This window comes from Nestor notabilis, unplaced genomic scaffold, assembly GCF_000696875.1.
Source record: "Nestor notabilis isolate BGI_N333 unplaced genomic scaffold, ASM69687v1 scaffold14073, whole genome shotgun sequence".
NCBI lineage: Eukaryota > Metazoa > Chordata > Aves > Psittaciformes > Psittacidae > Nestor > Nestor notabilis.
In genome coordinates, this window is record NW_009923472.1 from 182,798 (window position 1) to 207,353 (window position 24,556).

Genomic DNA, 24,556 nt, shown 5'->3' on the forward strand with positions numbered 1-24,556 from the left:
ATTAAATACGTACTATGATTTAATGGTCATTAGCAAAATCAAAATGAGAAGACTATTTCCATTGCAAAGCAGACCTGCACTTAAACAGAGAGTATTTGTGTTCAGAATACTGCTGTGTCTTCCAGCATGGCCAAGCCCCTCCTCACGCTCACAGTGGGATATTGGCATGTTTCTTCCAGGGACTGGACTGTGTTTTACTAGCCAGCACATCTAGGTCATGGCAGATGCGCATGCGGGTGGTTGAAGGTTGGATGATATCATCAACAAACCCTGGAAAGGAAAGGAAACAAAACCTGACCAACCATGAAGTGTTTGCTTGCTTCTCAGCCTGCTGTAGCAAGGCTGCAGTGTCAATCAGCTAAATCAAAACAGTTCTTGGAATAGGCAGTTCACAAGTTACAAATTAACTTAAGAAGATAATTTAAACAGCCTGAAAAGGAAAGATTCCTGTGTCAGCAGTTTTTAGATTAGAAACATTTGGAGGTTTTAATTTTTGCAAAAGTTAGCAAGCAAAAAAATGTTAAGGAGGGGCTTTATGCACTGAGTACTGCACCTGTTACTGCAGAGGTTTAGACATACAATCTCCTTCCATTTACTACTATTAGTCTGACTAAAAGATTTAGAAGTACTGAGCAGAAGAGACATCCCTTGACTTTGTACATGCAGGGAGCTGGGTATTTTCTGGCTCAGACAGCAGTAGTAGATAGCCTGTTGCAAAACCAGAGAGAGGGATATACCATGCACAGTGGTTATGGTAGAAAACAACTTGGCTAAGTCTTCCCAGCTCTGTGGCGCTATTAATGGGATTTAAATGAAGTACAAACCCTATCAACAGAGTAAAGCCAGCACAACTGGAAATGGAGAGTGCCAGCTCCAGAGCCTACAGAACTGCCTTCCACAGCACTTCAAAGCCAGAAGGAAAAACAGTGGGAAAATTTACTCCAGAGACTCCTGGGTAACATCACTAAACTGAACCAGACTCTGACCCTTTCTTAAGGCTACTGACAAATTGATTGTCAAAGCATCTGTACTTCTAAGGGAAAGGCTGAGTTCTGAGATGCTTTCCAGTGTCTATGAAATTGAAAATCTCTTTTCAGTGCAGTGCCCACATCTTACCAGTCTCTTCCCAGCTGAAGATGTTTTGTGTTTTTTCCACAAGCTGTGGTCAAGCATCACCATTCTGACTCAGATACAAATGTCACTAACAAGAAATTACTCAACAGCTACAAATTAACTACATGCAGTGACAAACTCAGACAGGGAATACAAAGTGTGAGATAACAATACCTCTCATGGCAGCAGGAAAGGGGTTTGCAAACTTATCCACATATTCTGCCTCTGCATCTGCTTCTTTTCCTCTGAAAATGATCTGGACAGCACCCTAGGAAGATAAAGTCTACATGTCAGTGACAGTAATTGGGCTCATACAAAGGACATTCGTGTGCTCTACCAGCCCCTTTCCCCCGCCACGCTGTATGGATGTGCATTCTGGTCAACTGCTTCAGAGCCAGCGTGAGAGTCAGCCTGGATTTACCTTTGCACCCATCACTGCCACCTCTGCAGTAGGCCAGGCATAATTTGCATCTCCTCTTAAATGCTTTGAACTCATCACATCATAGGCACCCCCATAGGCCTGGAACAAAAACCAAGGGATTAATTAGTGTGAAGTTGCTCACAGCAGCAATAGCCTTACATTCCTCTTGCAGCTTTTACTATTCCAAAGACAAGCAAGTGGGGCTAAATTTTACCTGAAAGAGACCATAAGCGTCTCCATTTTGCTACACTCTCTTAAGACTAGATATCTCTTCAACTAGAACCACAAAAAGCAAGGAAGGGGGTTGCTGGTAATTAAGACCCTTGTTGATGGCAGCTAGGGAGGAATCACCATGTATCTTGAACAGCAGGCCTCAAGCCACACTGGGCACATGCACACAAACAAACAGCGTGCTTCCGGAATTTCCTGGCCAGGGAATGCAGCTCTCGGGCTCTGCAGCGCTCCACTCTGGTACTGGAAGCGCTCCAGACAGCGGTGATGAACAGATACTGCAGAGCAGACTGCAGTACAGTCTGGTGCAAGGCATTACTGAAAGCTACAGCAAGGCTGCAAACTTGGGGAGTAAAGGATGGCAATATTGAGAAGAATCAGAGAAGGCAAAGGCTGAGCAAGAAGGAAAGTAAACCTATCAGACAACTAAGCAGGAGGGACAGATCAGCAAAGAAAAAGCTAAGCCTTTTAGGACCTAGAAGATCTCTGAGCTTATGGCAGCATGGTATCGGGTACCTTGCAGAGAAAGAGGGGAAAAAAAATTAAATAGCAACAGTATATGGAAGAAGAGAAACCATGTGAGCATGAAACCTGCAGGCACAACGTAAGAAAGATACAGTCAGCACTGGTTTTGGAAAAGGAGACTGAAGTGGCAAGAACAGAGAAAGATCTGCTGTGTGCAAACAGATGGCATGTCCTCAGTGAGACAAGCTGGGTGACAGAGGACAAATATTTGACTGAAGGCATTCCAGGGAGAAAGCAAAGAGCAGAAACATGTGATTTTAGAGGAGTGCAGAGGCACAAGGAATGAAGGAGCTGAGGTAATAGTCTGAGAATAGAAGAAATGGCCTCTTGTAACTTGACATAAAGAGGTGTTACCAGATGGGACAAATGGAGATGTGACAACAGAAGCACAAGTGGGACAGATGGACAGAGCTTCACATAGCTAAAATTGCTACTAGTGAAAACAAGAACTCCAACAGAGCACCACGGAATCGTGCCAACTTACCTTTCTGGTGATGATAGTGATTTTAGGCACAGTTGCTTCTGCAAAGGCAAAGAGTAGTTTCGCACCATGACGTATGATTCCACCATACTCCTGAGCTGTACCTACAAATGACAAGGAAGTTTTTTCACTCCAGGGAATTCACAAAACCCCCTACGCAGTTTGGCATCATCATCTGTTACTGGCAGCAAACCTAACAACAACCAGAGCCCTGTTAATATCCAGAAGAAGGCAATACTAGGCAATGGTCTCCGTCAAATACTGAGCAACACTGTGGAAAGACTCTCACCAAAAGCAGCATGTATTTGTAGATAAGGTCACATAGAACCAGAACACTCGCCAGATGGTATCTTCCTAGGAACAAAATACAGTTACATCATTGTCAGGACTTCAACTGTGACTAGCAGTGAAAAACACAACCTAGATTCACTTCTCCAGAAACCTACTCGTCCAAATCCCCTTTTTTCTAGGCCATACTGAAAGGCAGTTTGGCTGTCAGAGACCTATCCCAGCTGTCCTCCAAGCAAGCCCGATGATGGACCTTAAACAACAGAGCATGAATTCCTCTGCAAGGATTCTCACAGCAGGTGCTGCTGGGGAATGATCAAGTGCAGCAAACATGAATACAAGTCATTTGTTTTACAGAAGGTTCACCACAGTTCTGTCACAAACACAGGCCTCGTTGGCTTGACTTGGAAACAGCAATCCCATATGCTGTATTTGTAAGAATTCTGAATTTCAGACCACTGGATGTAACTACAGTTACTTTCTAGCAGTTTATCCACCTACTGCCTTTCGCTTTCAGCACCTGAGATAAGAAGAGCTCAAAGTACTCTAAGAAGTTAATTGATTTCTTTTTTAAACGTAAGATTTTAAAGAAAAACTCTTCAGTGAGCCGTAGTAACTCGCTGGATGGCCTGACTTTAATGCTTCCCTCAGTGTCATTTGAGTGTCTAATAACGTACAAATTATTACACTTAGAAATGCCTGTTCTCAGCTACAGCTTCACTTTTGGTTGTTGTTTCCCCTCCAGCCGGTGGGACTTGTCGAGCCTGCGGAACCTTCCCTGCAGCAGCAATGACAACCAGCACAACAACAGTGTGGGCACAGCTGGGATGTTCAGCCTGCACCGGAAGCTGCAGAGCGCTCGCAGACCGTGTGATCTACTCCCGGTCTCAGTTTCTAATTCACACTTTCTAATCTAAGTGAGTAGCCAGTCACTTAAAATACTTCAAGTGTAAGACCATTCAGTTGTTACTTGAACTATTTACACTGTCATACATGGCCAAGTAACAAACTCTTCTCATCATAGATTCAGCCCCAAACTTGTTCTCAATACATGTTTTGATCCAGCTATGGGTTATGAATGTCTTAAATGTCATTTCTCTGCACACCTATTAAAGTGTTTGTATCACTAACATTGATTATTCTTCTGTTCTGAACTGGGAGATGAGGTGACCACCACCTTCAGAATGTGTTACTTAACCTGAAATTTCTAATGCTATTGTACAGATCTTGTCAAACTCCTGAAAATACATCAGTTCAGGATCACTGCCAAGCCTCAGGTCTCCTCTTTTTATCTTTCTGTACTTCTGTTTATCTTCCACTCTCATACTTTCAAACCAACATTCTATTATGCAGTACTAAGTTACTACTTCTAATTAGCTATATGGAAATAGCTTTTGTCTTGGAGTCTGAGCAACTGTCCAAATCTAGATTCCTGCAGTGGCCCCTCAAGTGAACTAAGCTGCTGCTTGGTGACCTCAGAGGAGGAGGGGATGTCCCCAGGAGGAGAGAAAGGAGAGAGGCCAAGAGGAAAGAAGGTTCTGTTAACAGCTTCTGTATTGCCTCATTGTTAAAACATGTATCAAAGTAAGAACTGGAATGTTGACTCGTGACATTTTGATGCTTTGATAGCCATAGAGGCCTTGAGGCAAACCTTGGTTTATCCAACAGTTATTAACCTTATATATTCAGTGGTATGAAAGGCATAGCATGTTTATCTGTATAACATTCACAGTCCTCTCACAACCTGTTTTCTAATAGGTCATTTTAATATTAACTGCTCATGCAGCCTATGCTGGAAAAAGTCTGATCTCAGACCTTTCCTTACTGATTCATGTAAAGCTTCGACTATGGGCATTCTTTTATCTAAAAAATGCATTGGAGCATGAAAGAACCAATGATACAGAGAGGGAAGTTTGTGTATAGCTTAATCAATGGCAACCAAAGATGTACTTCCCCCCCGCCCCCCACCATAGCTTCATCCTTTTACACATTTGGGCATTAAGTACAGCAGATTAAGCTGGTTGATGAGGTAGATAGTTTCTCTTCCTGCAGCAAAGCTTAGAGAGCAACATGGGCCTGTACTAGCTCAGCAACTCCAGTGCTGAGCACTCCTAGTGCTGCTTTGACCAGCGGCCTCCCTGACCACAGGAGAATCAGCAGTGCTGTGTTCTCATGTAATCCTAACCAGAGGGCTCAGAACCAGTGTGCTGGACTGCTTTCCACTGCCTCTTGGGCAGCAGCCACAGTCTTTGCAGGGCCTTCTGCTACCACACTATCCAGGTTACAGGCTTATAAATAAAACAGCATCTAAATAAAACAGCTGAGCATTTAAAGGGACAGGGAGTCTCCTTATAATAAAACAAACAGTGCAACTTCCATACCGTTTATGACAAGGGCAGCATCTCTAGGAAGTGCAGAGGTTTTTCTGTAGACAGGCCATAGGCACAGCTGTGCAATTGTGCTGTAATTCCAGACAGTAGGACAGAGCCTTCCAGAGCGTGATATACCCACAGTCAGCCCTGGCCAACTGGTCATCTCAGCATCTCTATCAGACTGCTAAACATTCTGCATCAACTTACTGCATGAACTGGCCCTCTCCTCCAGTAAGCCCTGCAAAGCCTTGTAACCTCAGAACACACTTAGTGGCATGGTTTAGGCACTTCTTTCATTTTTCTGCAGTTTCTTGCCTATTTCAATCTCCTTTTGTAATAACTTTTGTACTTAGAATACAGTTTCTGTCCCAAAAGTGGGATTTTAAAACCTGGGTTATTTAAGTCTAAGGTAAAGTAAACTAAAGGTCTTCTCACAGAGTTATTAAAATTAGTTTTTTAACACCAACCTCACCCTGCAATGAGGTAAGATATAAAAGCAAGGCTTACCTGGCAAAAATCCAGGAACATCCACAAAAGTGATCAGTGGTATGTTGAAAGCATCACAGAAACGAACAAAGCGGGCTCCTTTCACAGAAGAATTTATGTCTAAGCATCCTAAAGTTAAGAAAACAGGTAAGGTGTTAACAATTCCAGTGATCTGCTAACGGCAGTAATTCAAGACAAAAATCACACTCTTTTAGCTTTACTGTCTTCATAAAACAGAACAAAAGCTTATCTCTAGACAATGTGGAGATAATCTGCCATGAAGTCTGCCTGGTTTAGAACTAAGATTCGAGTATAAGCTACATTCAAGGGGAACTCAATTCATTTGTCTGAACGCTGTGCATAAAGACTTTCTATCCCCCAAAGCAGCAGTTCAAATTCATTATATTCTTGCAATTTGAAATATTTTTTCTGTCATTTTATCTTTATTGATATTGTTCAGACCAATCATGTTGAAAGGCTACAGCGTTCTCCATTGAAAAAAATTAAATAGTCCACTAATATTGTGAGAAACTTCAGTGGGTTTTGGTGCAGTGTATTTAGAATTTATTATGTGCTGTTATATTAAGCTAAACCACATTTTGTGTAAAAGTATCTACATGAAACATTAAAAGCCAAATGAAGACTAAAGTAATATTAAAACCTGCTGTCTAGTATCTCCATAGTCATATCTTGTCAAGATTACAAAAGAATAACATCATACTGGGTCATCTGATTTTCCCAAACAAAAAGGCACAAAAATTAAAAACAAGGAACAAAACAGAAAGTCATGATTGGTGACAGTTTCATACCGGATTTGTACAGGCAGCTCTAACCTGATGCTACTTTGGGTTGGTTGCCCACTATCCCAACAGTTCGTCCATTCATCCTGGCAAAGCCAACAACAATATTCCTGGCATAGGAAGGCATGATCTCAAAGAATTCCCTTTCATCGACAACCTAAAAGGATGAGAGGCAGAGCCATTATAAGGGCTGACATAGATACATACATACATATATATATGTATGTGTGTGTGTGTGTATATATATATATATATAATTTCTTTACAGAGGCAAACACAAAATCAGTTATGTCAGTATTGCAACTTCTAAAACACATCAGAATTCACATAATTAAAACGGAGAAGACGACAGACACCTTTTAGTCCCCTTTTCAGCCTTCATTCCAGGATTTAACTAGTGCTGCACTTATCAAAACTGCCACTTTGGCATTCCATCAGTGAACACCTGTCTGATGCTTCCTCTCTAACAAGCCATTTTCCTAGCTTACAAGAAATTGGCATGTCAAATCAGATGTTAAGAACTGCTTTCTCGCAACTTAGTTACTGGCAGACTACATTTGCAAAGAACAAGTCCCAGTGATACAAAGCAAATAGTATTTCAGAGAGCTCAGGAACGCTCCAGGACACATTTAATACATACTCTACTCCCTTGCATGTTCAGAGCACTAAATTAACAAAGGCCAATACAAAATTCACATGTTCAAAAGAGATCATAATTACAGATGGAGCAGTAGCGACACCTATACATGGATGCCTACCTACAGTTTTCTACTAGAATTCCTTGTTTTCAACTGTTTATGACAACTTTGCCAATGCAGACTGCAGTTCGCCAGTCATTTCTGAGCCTAAGACAAATGAAAAGTAGTGAAGAAAAAATAGTGTTTTATTGAAGTAGTGTTATTTCTTTCCTTAATATTTCTCAAAGTCCATGGGAGAGCTTTGGGTTGTTTTCCTAATAATGATAAAACTTCTTTTATAACCATGTTCTCTGCCCGAGTGTTTAGACTGTGCTAACTTGTTAAAACTGGAAAAGTGAAGTACTCAAAGTTAGGCAAGAGAATTCCCAGCACTGCCTGTGCTGCTTTAACTAGTCACACATTGCAATACCGGCTCTCAGGAGTTTGTAAAACAGCAAGATGTTTCCATTTCCTTCTGTGCCAGCCTCCCAGGAGAGCTGCCTCACTGAATGAAACTTGAACATCAGCAATTCCAAGCTTCTGAGTGCTTGACTTGTCATTGAGTGCTCACCTTTTATAAGAAGGGACAGAATTCAAGACAGTAATTACAAGCTATGGGAAGTGGGGCAAGTGATAGAACTTGGGACAAGTGGGGAGAGGATTTCAACCCCAGAGATAAAACTGAATTACAGCATCTTTCATCTGTATAGTTACACATTCAGTGTAAAAAGACGGATCCTGAAAACAAGCTTTAGGATTCCTTTCATCTGCTAAAGTCTTTTTTTTTTCCCCCCCGTGTTTTTTGTTGTCCCTTCATTCATGGTTACTGCATAGGTAGAACAGTAACTTGTGAAGACTAAAAATAAACATCTCTTCAGCGCCATTCTATGGGTTTCTTCCAATTATTCACATACAGAATATAGTTTATCCATATTCATCTCACCAGTGCTCACAGTAGCAGACTTACAGAGTGTATGATATCCAGCATATCATAGGCTTTAGTAGATTCAATTGGGACAATCGTGTCCAGCTCAGGAGCCAAACGGTCACTGCAGAAAACAAGTGTGAGCAACAGTATTTACATGTCAGATGAACACCACCACCAAAAACTCAGGTAAACAATTCCACTTCTCAAGAGCCTTAATGGAAAACGCTTCTCCAATATGGGGAAAAGAAAGTGTCCTTTTGGTCTCAGGCAGTTGCACCTCAGTCCCCTGAGCGGGGGACTCACACACACACACACACACACACACACACACAGGGAGAAGAAAAGCCTGAGCTATCTCTTCCTGAAGGAGACATCTCTTCTACAGACACCTCTGCTCATGTACCATCTCCTGGAAACACCATTGCTCTCTTTGACTAGAGGAGCCTTACGTTATGTGTGGGGAACATCTGCAGTGGACACTGGAGGGAGGCACGTGGGACGCTGCAGTAGGGAACAGTTCAGGGAAAAGGATGTACAAGTGTCAAGCTGCTGGAACAGAAGAGCCTGCTTAGCCAGCAGCTCCAGTCCTCACAGCTAGACAAGCACAATGGTTTCTCCCAGCGGCAGAGCAAAGCCTCCTGTCATGTACCTGCACCTACTGTGCACACGCAGTTTAGGAGCCACACAGCTCAGATCCTTTCCCTGCCCGTACTGTGCACCTGTGATTTTCAATACAGGAAACCATTCCATACTTATTTCCCTGGCCACCAAACAAGTAGAGGTTCGGGGGTGGGGAAAACACATCCACTCTCAGCTTCTGTTTAAAGAATCTTTACTGTTATTCTGCTTAACAATGACTTGCTTCATATGGGGCTTTATATGTAACAAAACTGCTGCCTCCGTCTGGGCAGCTGACACTATCAGTTACCTCCATCTCTGATCACACTGGCTTCATTAAGGACCTGCAAGGACTGGGTCTCTAGATTCATTCAGTCTCAAGGGAGAGTGGGAGAGGATGGTGTAATTTTTATGAGTCACCACTGAGAAGGCTTCAGGGATTATTCTATTTGTGCTATTCCATAAAAAATACTGATCTATATTTGTTACAAATGGTGTTTCTGTGGAGTTCCTATTTTAACAGTGCTGTGATTTAGTGCATTTGAAACAAGACAACACAAGGCTCTAGACACCCAATTTAAAACCAAAGTGATCTGCAGATTGTCAAAATCAGACAGAAAACACTAGTAGTGGAAGCCCCACTGGCAGCTCTGTTCTCCCTCACGTACACAGGACTAGAGAGGCACAACTGCTTGCCGAGAGGCTGAGACACATCTATTAATAGAATAAAACTGAGAGCAACACTTCAAGTATTTTTTCCACATGATTAAGACTATTGCATGTAAATACTTCCATAAAATTATATAATGAAACCTTAATCTCATGAAAGCAACCACTTTTAACACACCAAACCTTGAGCTAGAAAAGATCCTACAGCTTCTTGTCCAGAAAATAGGTATGAATGTGCTCTAAGTTCCGTCCATTACCTGTGGTCCCCCAAAGGATAAGGAAAGTAGAAAAATGAAGTTACTGCTCCCATAAATTCACAGTGCTGTAGAGTTCTGAAGGAAACAGTAACGGCATTAAATACCCACACTCACAATGAAGACATTACCCAGGATACCACAAGCTTGACAATCTCCTTCAAATCATCACAGATAAAGGAAAGCTGGTGCCTGCTAGTAGAGTCACCAGACTCAAGAGGTTGAGAACTGTATTTCTTACAGATCCCAGTGAGCAGGAAGGAACTGCTGCTGCTCATCATCAGAGGAGTCATCTGAAACCCTTGACAGCTTGAGATACTCTCACCCAGAGCAACCGTGGTTTTCATTCAGTACAAAAGTGAAACACTGTTACCAAGAACTGATAATAAGCTCCTCCAGAAATCTGTATGAATACTTCAGGCCTTACAGAAAATGGAATTTGTTTACAGTCAAAGACACATGAAGGTAAAATCACACCGTACAACGTACCAAATGCAATGAACCAGACACCCTTCAACGGCACGACATTTAGCATTAGGTAACTTGGTACTGTAAGGAACGTTCTAACTCTTTAGAACCCAGGCCACTGACACCAGAAACGCCAAGCAACAGAAGGTTCAGCAATCAAGACTGGCATTTTTCAAACACCACAAAGAACCTACTTATCTAAAAAACTACATTTAATTCACATTATTCATGCCTTTTTCTCTGGTGTGAAAATGATGCAACAAGAAAGAAATTACTCTAGAAGGATGGGCTTTGATTGGAGCAATGTAAGGATCAAACACATCAATTCCAAGCATAAGGACTATTAAGGTATATCCAGATGAAATAATACCAATGCAAGCATTAAGCCCACAAATGGGATAAGTATAGGAGATGCTGCTATAAAAACAGGCAAATTTAACAAATAGATCTATCTTCACACATATAAAGGCTAGTAAATTCAAGTTATTAGTACAAATTGCATTCATTATACTGTGATCCTCTAATAATGTATCTGGTGCCTAATAGTGAACAATGCATTTCAGGTACCAGAGCAGTGATTTGTAAAACCAGAACCACCTCCAAAACCAAACCACCTCCCCAAGCTATTTGTTTCAAAGACACTGCAAAGAACAGTGAAGCTTTAAAAGAAGATAACCTTCCTGACTCACGTGGGAAGATCTTTAGGCAAGTAGGAGCCACAAGACATACATCACACACAGCTGTAGAGCTGAAAAGACCAAAGTCAGGCACAGCTCCCATAGAAGAGAGTGACAGCCTCTTATGGGTTCCCTACTGAAAGGGCTGAAGTGGGGGTGAAACTGGATCTCAGGTCAAAATTGTTTTACTCCCTTGACATTCTCTGTCTTTAGCACTACCCAGCAAGGCTGGCTACTCAAACAGCTGCCTCTCTGGCCATCCCTCAAATTCTTGGTAAAATTCTCTGATAAAAGTCCAGACAGTCGCTGGTTTTCTCCTCTTGAAATGACTCAAGTCCTTCCTTTGTTATGTTGTCAACTACACAAGGAAGCTGAGAGACAAGTACATACAACTTTTCTGCCTCCTTTGCTTCCTTGTTGCTTCCCCACCTGAAACCTTAACAAATAGATTTTGCCCAATAGACACATAACTGACAAAGCAGGGAAAGTTCTCCCCACTTGGGTTCATTGTGCTGTTTTCTGCCTTGCTTGCTTGATTGAAAGGACTGTGACAGCCCATCTGTACAGATTTCCCCAATTCTGTACGCAGCCTGCACAACACTGCTTTCAATCTCTAAATCTAACAGTGAGCATGTACACATGTACACATGCATGATAAAACACAACCCATGTTCACACACTGCAATGCGGAATTATCAGCCAAGATCCACACGCACAAAACACTCATCTTTGTACACTACTTGACCCAGAGAAGCCATGAAATTCAGTGGTCAGGGACCACAGATCTCAGTCTCCACTTACCTGGGGTCATGACATTCACAGACTGGTGCTGGATCACGGTTGCTAAGAGGTAAATAATTAAAGAACTCTCGGAGATTAAGTAAAGCATCTATATCATTCTCAAAGGCTCTGTGTGCAACTCCTGGAAAGAAAGAGTTAAGCAGTTAGTGAAATTATTTTGCAAGGTTTTGTTTTCACGTATGTACCAATAAAGATACAAAGTAGTAACAGCAAGATTTTTTAAAACCTGAGGTATTACCAATCGAGAGTTTTTAGCCACCAAATTTGACCAGTTAAAAATATCTAGAAAATGTGCAGCTTTATCAGACTTCCTCCTTAACAGGTCTGGATTGTTGATCTCATATTTAAAATAACTTTAACTGGTTTATCAACTGTCACAGACTCAGCTGGATTCCAGCCTTCTGGAATTCAGTCCAGGTTACTTTGCTGCGCTCAAGCTTTGGCCTACAAGTTCTTTTCTAAAGGCTGGATCTGAGCAGTGTCTCTGTATTTGGTACCATTCATCATCAGCTCAGTTCTCATAGAATTTGAGATCCCACAGTCATTTGGAGTCTCAAGAAGATCCACGAGTCACCAAATTTCCCCAGATAGAAGAGGTAAAAAAACAACCTTATCTCACATTGCCACTCAGTTTATAGTTCAGAGGTTCAATCGAGCATGTCAGTAAGCAAACAAGGGATTGTTAAGACTCTTTCAACCCATGCAAATTTCTGAACAACAAATAACAAAACCCCACACCACCCCAAGCCTGCTTTGGTAAACCCTGCCTCCAACAGTCTTTCCACTTCTACAATCTTTTGTGGATTTGCTACTTTCTCTTCCAAATTCCTGCACTCTCCTGTGCTCCCCGCTTTTCTTATTTTGTTTTCCATTATTTAAAAGGACTGGCAAGAGAACCCTATGCAGAGTAGGATCCGGTGCTTAAGGCTTTATCACTTAGACTCAAGTGACACTCCGGAGTACTATCAGCTGTTTAGCTAGAACTATGTCATTTACTTTAAAGAACAATTAGTGTGTTAAGTAAACTACCCAGCTCTCACCAGACACAGCAGTGTGCGTCTTTGCACCCCCAAGCTGCTCTTGGGTGACATCTTCATTGGTAACACTCTTAACTACATCCGGGCCAGTGATGAATAGATAGGATGTATCCTGGGGGAGGGAAAAAAAAGCAAACACACACAGTAAATGACAGACCCAGGCTGCAAAAGCACTTAAGGAAAAGCCAGAGTCTGTCTGTAGGCACTTTGCCCCAAAATAAGAAAACAGTAGAACATTGGAAGACAAATTTCTTAAAAATCCTTAATGCATTATATTAAAATGCAATTAGCCACAAGTTATTTGGGAAGGTTTTTCTTGACTTTTCATTATGAATAAGCTTAATCCAAAGCAGAAGACCACCTCAAAAACCCTTTCATGGGGGGTCAGTTGGTGCCCGATCAATGTTACCAGCCACAGGGCAGGATATACTCCACTCTTACCTTCACCATGAATGTGAAATCAGTTAAAGCAGGTGAATACACAGCTCCACCAGCACAAGGACCCATAATGAGGGAGATCTGTGGAACTACTCCAGAACACAGAACATTTCTCTGCAACAGGAAGAAAAAAAAACAAAAAAAAATACAACATGTAGCTTTACCAAAAAAGCATATCTAAGTCTGTGCACAGATTCTGCAAGAATTCACAATCAAACACAGGAGAGAAAAACTTGCTTTAGTTAGCGGGAGACAAATATCTAGAGAAAACACCTTGATGCAAATATAACCAAAATAATTTTGTTGCTTCTGTTTTGCTTCTTTCCATTCCCATACATTTGATTTTGTTTACCATGCAATGACTGCAAAGGAAGCTGCAATGTGCAACCTCAAAAGATGCTGGAAGGGCAAAAACTGCACTTAGCCTGGAGTGGCAAGATGTGTATGTACCTGAAATGTGAACATACAGGTACACTGTCCTCAGAGATAGAAGTAAGCATTACTAACAAACTTTGGCAGAGATTCTTTTAAAATCAAGATTCCTGCACTGGCTCAAGTTTGACACAATGGTGAATTACTGCTGTCCACCAACATGGATGGATGTTGTCCAGAAACTGTTTACACTACTCATTGCTCAACTGGATTACAACTGACTTCTGTAACTGCTCATCCCAGATAGCACTGATCCATAAGACTGTAGGCAGCTGAATAACTGTCATCCCACCTGCTTGCATTCCTACTGAAAGCATGATCATGTTTATGTTCTCTGCACTTAAAGTGATGTGTTTTGGTAGGCATATAAAATAATGCCACTTTGGTGAAAAAAATAAAATAAAATAAAAAAAGATCAGTTGCATGTCTACAGGAAAAATTCTTGCATTGGCCACAGAAATACCGTGGAAAAATAAAACTTTAACCAGTACTGGAAATCCCCAAATGGTGAGGTTAACACTGTACTGCACACTGTTCTTTGAACAGAAACCTCTGACTTGCATGTTTTCCTTTCCAAAAGTTCCTCCCTCTCCCCCTCCAACCTACCATCTTGACAGAACAGGCACTTGGTCCTTCTGATCAGTTTCTCAAGTGCATAGTGTTTGGTTTTCTTTAAGTCCCTCTTTCTGCAGTGGAAATATTCCACCTTTTATCAGCCCTACTGAAAACAAATCTGCTGTGTGAAATTCTTAACATGTCTGTATTTCAGAGGAGACACAGAGACAGCTGGTGGTGGATCACAACCATCAGCCACCTAACAAACCACTCTCTGAACTACAGCATGTCCACCTGTCTCAGATGGATAAACACTTGAGAGAAATTACATCACAACACAGGCAATCCATACTTCAGTGTAAATCAGAAAGCTAAATAGGTTTTTTGGGATTTCTTCCAATTAAATATATTGCCTATTCTTTCATTCTTGTAACACAGCTCCCAATATAGTGCAGCTCCTACAAGGCTTTTCACTGGATCACAGTGTTTTACAAGGCTCAGCATTACCCTTGTTTAACACATGGGTAAATGGAACTAAGCAGGGATGGTAAAATTACCATCCAAAGCCAAGAAGAGAACCAAGAGGACAGTCCAGATCTCACAAGCCCTTGTATATGCTGTTTTAATCACCAGGTAACACTGGCTGAAATAGGATGATGATAACCTAAAAGCTTACTTTGACCATCTTTGTGGTGTGAAGCTTCCTGGTCATCTACCAGTCTACTTACCAAAAATATGTCCGCATAGCCTGCCAAGGACTCCACTCCCTCCTGGATACGGGCTCCTCCAGAGTCGTTCAGCCCAATCACAGGTGCTCCAACCATAGCAGCTTGATCCATGACCTAGTATGAATACAAATTCCTCATTACTGACCTAGATAAGCTAAAACCCCAAAGCAACCAATCCCAAAAACATACATCCCCTAGAAAAAAATCCCTGTGTGCCAGAATCCAAATTGCCTACATAGCACTCAGCTTCTCTATCTGTATTAACTATCACAGTCACTAACTGCTTACTCAGGTATTGTGTTTGGACTCATTCAGACTGGAAGCTACAAGATACACATTTAATCTTTCCCAACCTCTCATGTTTATCTGCCTTACCAAGCGTGCATCTCCATACTCACACTGCATTACCCAAACCCTGCGCTAAGTGACATGATCACAGGAGTTTGGACCAGAGAAGACCAATCTATCACTGTCCATAAGAGGTCTCAACTGCACCTTAAACATTCCCTATATACATCTAATCTGATCTTGCAAGTTTATTGCACTGGTGACTGTGTAATCTCCCTAAGCAGTATAATCTAATGCTTGATTATCCTTCTTAGAAGTTCTTTGAGAAGACTAAACTAAATCTTTCCTCTGGAAATTCAGAAACATTACTTCTTTCTTGACATACACTAGTCAGGAGGAGCAAGTAACTACTTCATTGCCTCCACCTTCATAAACATTCAAGTACCTCAAATGTCCCTTCAGTCTTTATATCTTCCTCACATTTCTAAACTAATCACCATCCTTTCTACATCCCATTTTCTAGATCTCTGGTCATTTGGTTACATACCTCAGAATCATACACAATGCTCCAACAGAGGCTTAAGTGGGAGGACTGAATTCCTTACATTCCTTACATAAAACATCCATGCTTACTGGATCCAAGTAAAAGGTTTGCCATTTTCTTAACACTATGGCACTGGCATACCATCTAAAATATCTGCTTTAAGATCTGCTTTAGCTCCTAAATAATTTTCTGACAAAGTACATATTGTTAGCCAATCCCCATTTTGAGTTTCGGAGTTGCTTTTCCCTGCCTGCTATTAGCCCTTTCAATCGTTGTTATAAGATTGCATCTTATTTCAGACAATCTTTAACTTATAAAGATTTTTAAAACTTCAGTCTTGTCTTTCAGATTGCTGCAGCATCAACCTTGAATTTTATATTGCCCAGAAACAGAGTAATCACACTCGGTCCTGTTCAAATAAATGGCATCGTAGCAGTACCAACATTCCAACATGACTCGGTGATAAGTCTGTCTAGTTCTAGAGTGGCTTTATTCCTACCTGCAGTCATTCAAGGTAGAACAGAGGTTCTTCATGCTTTGTGTCTGTATGTCCATTTATACGGTGAAACATCCCAGTGGCAGACACACAGAATGACTTCACAGTTTAAATACAAATCCACATTTAGAAAGCATCTGTGTGGATTGCAAAGCGAGGCTCTGTGAGCCACGAGTGCCCTCCTTTGCTTATGTGAATGTTACACATTAGCAAATGCCTTATTAAAGATCAGTTGAGTCACCGTTATTGCTTCTTCCTAGAAGGCCTGTTATTCTATTACAACAGGTTAGTGACACAAGTTCACTGACAGAACTTTGCTGAGTTCCAGGGACTTATATATGGATTATTTATTTCAAGACTTTTCCAGACACTGAAGTTATTCCTAAATCACACATCAACATGCACATTCAGACTACTAAAAATGCGTTCATGTATTTGAGACCAGACATTTTTTTGACACACCAGTATTCATAGGGAACATTTCAGAACTGATTCTCAAAAACACTTTTCTTCATCTCACAGACTCAACAATTGTCTTGAAATACATCATAGAAGCCCACATGTATATAGGCTTTAAAGCATTCCACGTGCAAGCACCTATTACTCTCAAAAGAGCCACACAGTCTCTGCTGCTTCAGGGAGACCACTACAAGCATTTAATGTGGTCTGAAAGACCATAAAGCTCTTCTGCAAAAGCAACTGGCAATCTGTAGCCCAGACCTACCCAGCTTGGAGCTTTTCTCCAAAATGCCAAATCCTGCTGCCCCTCTGCAGCTCCAGGAAACAATCCCAAATGGCAAACGATAACCACCAAAGGGGCACATCTCCAGGAAAGCCCAGCTGAGGGAGAACAACTTCACTTCCATGTTCCACAACATTTCACAATCCTTATGCTACTGATAAGGTTTGCAGGAGCCAAGATCATCTCTCTCAGAACAGATTTTTGCTTCACAGAATTGAGCCCAATAAGAAAGCAGAGAAGCAATACAGATCCCACACCACCCAGCCAGCCTCTTCTCAACTCTGCACTGCACAGGCTGCAGCCTCCAAGACTCTGAGCCCAAAAGGAACTGATGCATCCAGGGCCTTGAACTTCAGAGCCTACAGCTGACACTGATGCCAACCAAGAACTGTACCAACTAGGAAGGACTCACATTTTATTCTGGTTCTACGGTTTGCACTCTCCCTGGTTTTTTAGAAACAAGAGATTAAAAAAAAAAACAAACAAAAAAAACCCAAAAAAAACACAACAAAGCAACAACAGCAGAAAGCATCCCACCATTTCAGTACCATTACATCCCTTCCTAAAGCTCCACTGTAAAAGGGTAATACCAAGCCTTTCCCAATATCAAGACTTAACTAAAGCCAAGTAGTTATTATCCAGCCCAAAGTCTTCATGTTTTTTAGTTTTATACCTCCTCATTGTGCCAAGGAGCCTATGCCAAAAAGCAGTTATTTCCATCAAGAGACAATGCCTTGGGCATCAAAAACCTTGTTTCTGATTCATTAGCAAGAAAATTTGGGAAGTTTTCACCAGTTCACACCACTGAACACTCACACATGAAAAAGTTCTTGTCCTCCCCATGGGATTCAAACATCAGCTTTTCCAGTGTAACAGGCAGACAGAATAAATGGCCACAAGTGCCTGATAACAGAAGCTCCAATTATCAAGGTGACCTCCAAGTTGCAAAACTGTTTATCTTCACATAGTTTACTTGTTACATTTGCTTTTAATACATACTACACACTTCCACGTAGCATTTTACATTTCTCCAGCAGACAGCAGCTGGTTAATTTATATTTGTACTTTGCAAGTCTCTCTTGTCTTTTACAGCACAGTAGAAAAGGCAACTTTGGTTAAACATAGTATGTATTACTTGGAAAAGTTCTCTTATACCTGAAAGGTTTCCAAAAGGTTCCTCTCTGCATTTTCAGGCTGCCAAGGCACATGCCAGAGTCCACTGAAGTTAGTCACAAATTATTTTCTCCAAAGTCATTAAGACAACAGATTGAAAAAAGGACACTGACAATTTTTGCTTTATTTTCACCTGTGAAATATTACCTTGCAGATCTTCTGGGCATGAGCTCCAGATAAACTGCCTCCAAATACTGTAAAATCCTAGATGGAAAACAAATTTTCAGATTAGGGAGGGGGAAAAAAAAATCATTTAAGTAAAATGTTGCACGTAAATCTATTATGATCCTACAATGCTCTATATTTGGTATGCTGCTCCAAAACAACCCAAATGAATCCCTTACTGCAGCCTGCAGATCAATCCTGTTCAATCCAAACCTCCTTACAAGGGAAAAGATTATTAGACACATTTGCCAGTGGATTTCATGTTGAAATCACAACATGGAATAGTTTTGCTCCCCCTCTTTTTTTCTCCCCACAGAAACATTCTCTCTGTAAATGTATTTCTCAACATTATCGATAGTGGAATAATCTGGAGAAGTTTCACCTGTGAGGAGGGTCTCGCTGCAAGGGGCAGTGGAAGATGTGCCTGCAAACAGGCAGAAATAAAAACCTGAAAATATGCCATTGTTCTGTATTCATGAGTTATACTTCAAGAGTTGATTATTCTTTTATGGGTGCTGTAGGGACTATGTCAACCAAAACCTGACTATTGGTGCTACCCCTAGGCCTGACCAGTAAGATCTTAAACAAGCGACATGAGGCCCTAGGACTGACCCAGAAGGAAAAGGGATATTGACATCTACTGGCACCAACAGAGCCCAAAGCCAACTTGTGGTAGGTTTCTCTGATGCATTCCCACCAAGTCTTACTCACAGATACACCCTATAAACTGTGTGGACAGAGAACAGAATGACTACAAGTAGCAGTTAAACCAAAAAGGAAGGAACATCTCAGGTGCAGCTCAATTTGGAGGGGGAAAAAGGTCTTTAAAGAACTATATCATGAAGGGGCACACTTAAATTCTTTTAATATAAAAACTGCCCTCCACTTCTGCTCTTCTAAAATTTAGGTCTGTGTTCAGTTCCTATCTTACATTCAGGCCCACATAACAGTGTCCTTCCTTGGAAGAACTACATATCCAAGAAAAAAAAGCAGGGTGTATAACTTGCTCTTAGGTCACACAGCAACAATCATTTTGGCCATGATAGCAAATTGAACAAAGGCTATTTTGTGGCCCAGAACAGAGCAGCAGTTACCAGTGATCTGAAAGAAAGCCTTTCTTTCACAGTGTTAAGATGAACCAAAACAAATATCTTACCTATGATGATTTGTCTAAAATATTTTTATTGTAATATAAAAAGCATATTTTAACATTAAAAGTATATTTTATGTTGCTATTTATATTCTATCACAATCCCTTCAACTATTCAGAGAATTTGAACCTGAGAAACAATTCAAGGTTGCTCAAGTGCCCTCTGTCATGAATTCCACTCATTGCAATTCCAGTTGACATCTCCAGCAAACAGCCCCCATTCTGCAGTTTGAAACCCAGAAGATGGTTCTCAGAACTTGCAAAGCCCTCCACTGACACTTGCAGGTCTCCACATGCCTGCAGGAGCTCATCCACACACATCCAACTGCAGGGACAGAGTCAAAGCTTGCAATTCATTGAAGCACACAGTGCTCAGTCAGTGACTTCCCCATTAATTCACGTCTTGCTTATCAAAACTGTGGCTCTGGAGGACTCCTCCAGTCTCTCAGCATGTCAATATCTAATAATGTTACATTTAAGTAATAACACTTTGTCTTTTCAAAACATTCCCACTGGCTTTGCATTCTTTATCATTTTCACCTCACCCTCATCACAACTGCATCTACCACCCAACAAAAATTTTAGAAATACTTTTTTGCTGCTTCTTGTCTGAAGGTGCCCTGCTTCCTCTCACAGGATGTTACATCTGTCTTACACTTATTGCTAGAAGGTAAACAGGTACATTACTACATGGCCACACTGATCCTTTGGAGTAAATTCACAGTATTTGAGTTCGTGCTACTTAAAAAAACAAGTAAAACCATACCTGACTGAAAACATAAGCGAGTCTCCCATTAATCCGTCCCCGGCCAGTCACCACACTGTCTCCAGGATACTGCATTAAAAAAAACCCAAATCAATTCATTAAAAGTAATAATCTAAAAAAAAAAAAAAAAAAAAAAAAATCAAAAAAAAACAAGAAAAAAAATCAAAGCAGTGACAACATCCACTAAAAACCCCACAAACTTATACTGAGTACTAAGTCAGAGTAAAGACGGATTGACTTTGGCCTTACCTGTTTCCCGTGGGGGCTCCACAAACATTTCCCCCAGCCCCAGAAAGGAGAATCAGAGGTAATATCAAGTATTAGTTGTGCATTAGTGTCAAGATGACTGAAATTTGCAGTTCCATTTCAAATTTCAGCACATCTGGAGTTAGAGCAAAATCATGTCCTCAGAGACAGGATGTACCTTTTATCAGAACTGACTGACTTTTTTTACAGAATGAACACAGCACACAAACCTTTCTTGAGGTGTTGATAGAGGGGAAAAAAAACCAACCCTGGGAAGGTCAAAACACTTCAATCTGACCTGCCCCATTTTTCACCCTGTAAATAAAGGAAGAATAAAGAGCTGGAAGGGGAAATGGAGCCTGTAAATCTTAAAATCTCGTACCTTTGTTGTCTCACTTTTTAGTAAAAGAAATACATAGAAAATTTTCAAGACAACAGTAGAAAAGGAACTTTATGGGCTGTCTGTCATAAAGGAATTCCAGACATTTAAATGCCTCTTACTGTTTTGTATTAAAAAAGGCCATTTATGCTGAAGGTGATCTGTACTCAGGAAGGTCATACCAGTCTGGGGACTTCTCTCAGGCTGCACAGACAGCACTGCTACCAACCCATGGTTCTTAGCACATAGGACAGCAGGAAATACACCTGTAGTTCCAGCTGCTGTCTCATGCAGATGAGACTTAAAAACCCAAGCAGGCTGCAGAGTGCCCTGGATCTAAGTACAAGTCTTACCCTACCTTCAGGAAGTTCCAGCAGCTCTGAGAAATTCAATGCTAAACTAATATTCCAGCTCACTGACCACAGTTAGGTCATCTGTTGTGAAACCCTACTCTGCAAACACAATATGCAGCTCACCAAAAGGTGAATTCTGAAGGACAAGGAAAAAATTAACCCTCCTGTCAACTCTCAGAACTTTGCTGCTCTCGTATCTTCAGAAACAGCTATTTGTTATCAGCACTGTGGGATGCAGTGCTGAGTAGCACGATGAGAGGCAACACTGTACTTATTTGAGTTTGCTAGGGAACAGAGGGAAAAGAAGTATTTAGAGAAGAAAAGACATTTGCTCTTACACTCCCCAAGAGGAGAGAAGGTCTAACATGACATCCTTCCCAGCACCATGTCCCATCAGACTCCTGGCTATTAAACCAAAACCAAATTCTTCACCTTTGCCAGTTTCCAATGCCCCAGCTGATCATGGTGGAAGCCTGCTGAATCCTCCCTTATCTATAGGATGCATCCCTGGGACTAGAAGGACTGAAAACTAATGAATTAGTTTAATAACCATACAAACAGAAGTTGCAGTCACTGTATGCGGCATGGAGCAGTGGCACATACAGAGCGGGTTCTCACCACACCCCAAACCAGAACACTCCACAGCAAACAGAGCCTTTCGCTACAGGAAGATTCACACTGACCAGGCACACCCACACATGCCAGCATGTTCATTGTCCTTTCTGTTCTTAATCACAACAAAATACTTTTCCTATGTAGTAATTTTATCAGGCATCAATGTTACAGTGAGAGACTTTAGGGAGCCATAGATTTTCCCTCTATGTCATGAGCCCCATGTATCATGTTGATGTAGGATACATAGCTGTATATCTGAAAACTGCATAACTTGCTATACAGTTTTCAGACTTGCTAACAGACTAGTATGAATGCCTGAATTACCTAAACCAGCAGGTTTTAAGGCCCTAAAGGATTTTACTTCTCTTTAGTTTGGCAGACATAAATATGGGTCTGAGTTAGTTCACCCTGTAACTCGGATGTCACCTGTAGGAATGCAGAAGAATCTACCCATGTTTGTTCTTCATACCCATCTTGATTAACAAAGTTGTAACAACAAAGCTCTGCAGCTTCCTCTATTATGTAAAATGCAAATGAAGACAATATCCTAATATCTTTATACAAATTAAGACAATATTTTTTTGACCTTAAAAAAAGGTATTAAGTTTAGACAATGGAAAAGTAAACCTGTACTTAAAAAGTAAGCTGTTAAATGGAAACTGAGAGTAATAAAAGGAAATATGAAAAACAAAAAATAAATAAAACAATGAAAAGAGATTACATGTGAACAGAACAGCTTATTATCCATCAACCAGCTGGCTGGCTAAATGGCCAAAGAGCGGAGGACAAAGAGTTATATGAAGTAAAATTACCTTATTCTTACTAGAGTCCATCCCAAAGTCAGAACATCTGTGTTCCACAAACATATCATACTCATCAAAAGTGTCTGGGTCCAACAGCAGAAGAATTCGTTCCCTTGCTGTCAGCTTTCCCTGAAACAAAGCAAACAACAATTACCACAGCCATCAGGTGGTTCCAGCTCCATTTATTGACCACCAGCAGATGTAGTTTAATCAAACATGGCCTCACTTCATCTGCTACATCTGGCCCATTAAGCAACTGCATGACCCAAAGCTGAGAGTAACCTATCTAGTGATTATCCTTCTTAAAAACAAGCACCATGGAAGCCACACTTTGAAAAGGCTGACTGACCGGAGCAGCACTACCACAAGATAAAGGAAACAATCTCAGAGTCTTTTCAACAAGATCTAATAGCATCACAGCTATTTTTGCCTATACATTTAAATGCTGCTATTAAGATCTTTGTTCTGTTCTTAAACATTGGACCCTTCTATAGGTAAACCAGTCCTTATGAACAGTTCAAGGTTCAACGCACCATGCTCCATATCTGACTGCAGTGAATGAGAGAAAAAAGGAATTCTGACAAAATCCTTTTGTTTTATTTTGGGTTTTTTTTCTGTTGGACACTGGTATGAGCAAAAGTAGAGTAAGAGCCAAGAAAGTTATCAACTGACCAGATACTCACTGTCCCTTGCTCAGTACAAATGATGCCATGCAGGAATAAATGATTGCAAAGTTCTTTTTATCTTAACGTTCCAAACAAATGTGTTATGTCCAGCCCAGGTAAGCATCCATCTACAAAGGTCAGGGCACCTGGGTTATCTTCTTTAAAGGATGGTGTAACCCTACCTCAATACTGTGACAAAACACAGCTTGGCTTCTCTACAAAACTGAGCAGTAAGCTGGAAAGTTCATGAAAATCCACAAATGCAGGAAAGACTAATGTAAGCCAAGTCATATAAAACTTAAGCTGGTTAAGCCCCCCGGAAATGCAGAAATGCTTCCATATTGGTATGCCAGTGTCCTAAATGTAACTCACTGAGCCTATGACTGTTCAAATGTTGTCTAACTACAGGAAGGAAACTGCTAATGGGTAAACTGATCATTCATGCGGTCTTCACATGAATAGCTATCTCCATCTTCTTGATGCCTACAAGCCACCACAGTACCATGTAGGTCATTGCACCAAAATTAAAAGACATCCCAGCAAGAAGCAACACACAAAAATAGAAAAATTACGTTTTCACCCCCTTCAGCACTGCCCAAAATTTGAACAACAGAGATGCGACTAAAAATCCAGCTGTTCTCATCCTTCCCATCCGCCTATTCCTCTGCCTTATTTCCACTCTCCTCTCATCAGCTTAGATTTGCAACAGCAGTGTAAAGGTGACACTGCATTGCACAGTATGCCTCCAAGCCCAGAGAAGTATTAAGCAACATAGAACTTGCCATCACACATTAGGCACTACCCCTCATACACTCACATTATAACCAATCTCGGTGACAAAGCCGAGATAAATTATTCTTTTTTTCTGCCTGGGATAACACGTAATGCTGTCTCTAATGCTACTTCTGTAAAGCTCCACCGCAAAAGGGCCTCTGCAATTGAAAGGCCCGGGGTTTCGAGGACCTGCGCAACCTGGCCTAGTGGAAGGTGTCCCTGCTCATGGCACGGGTTTGGAAACAGATGATCTTAAGGTCCTTTCCAACCTATTCTGTGATTCTGTGACTCGAGCGGTTTCTGCCTCCGACCGCGGGAGGCCGTTTGAGCCCTGCCGGCGGCGCGGCACCGCTGCCTGCCTACCCTGGGGGGTCGGGTGCCGCTGTGACTACCCATCC

General features: G+C 41.2%; 1 protein-coding gene across 1 annotated transcript; it reads right to left on the minus strand.

Moving 5' to 3' along the window:
- PCCB (propionyl CoA carboxylase, beta polypeptide) lies at window positions 1-24,455 on the minus strand. The gene is made up of 15 exons (XM_010012158.1): window positions 24,433-24,455; window positions 22,729-22,849; window positions 20,324-20,392; window positions 18,390-18,446; window positions 15,000-15,113; window positions 13,288-13,398; window positions 12,850-12,958; window positions 11,810-11,930; window positions 8,362-8,443; window positions 6,751-6,874; window positions 5,939-6,046; window positions 2,775-2,875; window positions 1,535-1,633; window positions 1,288-1,381; window positions 1-270 (listed from the first exon to the last, which is right to left on the minus strand). The coding sequence occupies exons 2-15, from the start codon at window positions 22,780-22,782 to the stop codon at window positions 149-151; spliced, it is 1,365 nt and encodes a 454-aa protein (XP_010010460.1). The 5' UTR covers window positions 22,783-22,849; window positions 24,433-24,455; the 3' UTR covers window positions 1-148.
- Window positions 24,456-24,556: the final 101 nt, after the last annotated feature.

Excerpts from the sequence above, each read along its gene's own strand:
- PCCB (XM_010012158.1), bottom strand. The coding sequence starts at position 22,782 with ATGTTTGTGGAACACAGATGTTCTGACTTTGGGATGGACTCTAGTAAG. Across the intron at positions 18,447-20,323 it reads TCGCTTATGTTTTCAGTCAG|GATTTTACAGTATTTGGAGG; the intron begins GTATGGTTTTAC and ends TTTTCCATCTAG. Across the intron at positions 2,876-5,938 it reads TGTTCCTGGATTTTTGCCAG|GTACAGCTCAGGAGTATGGT; the intron begins GTAAGCCTTGCT and ends TGTCATTTGTAG.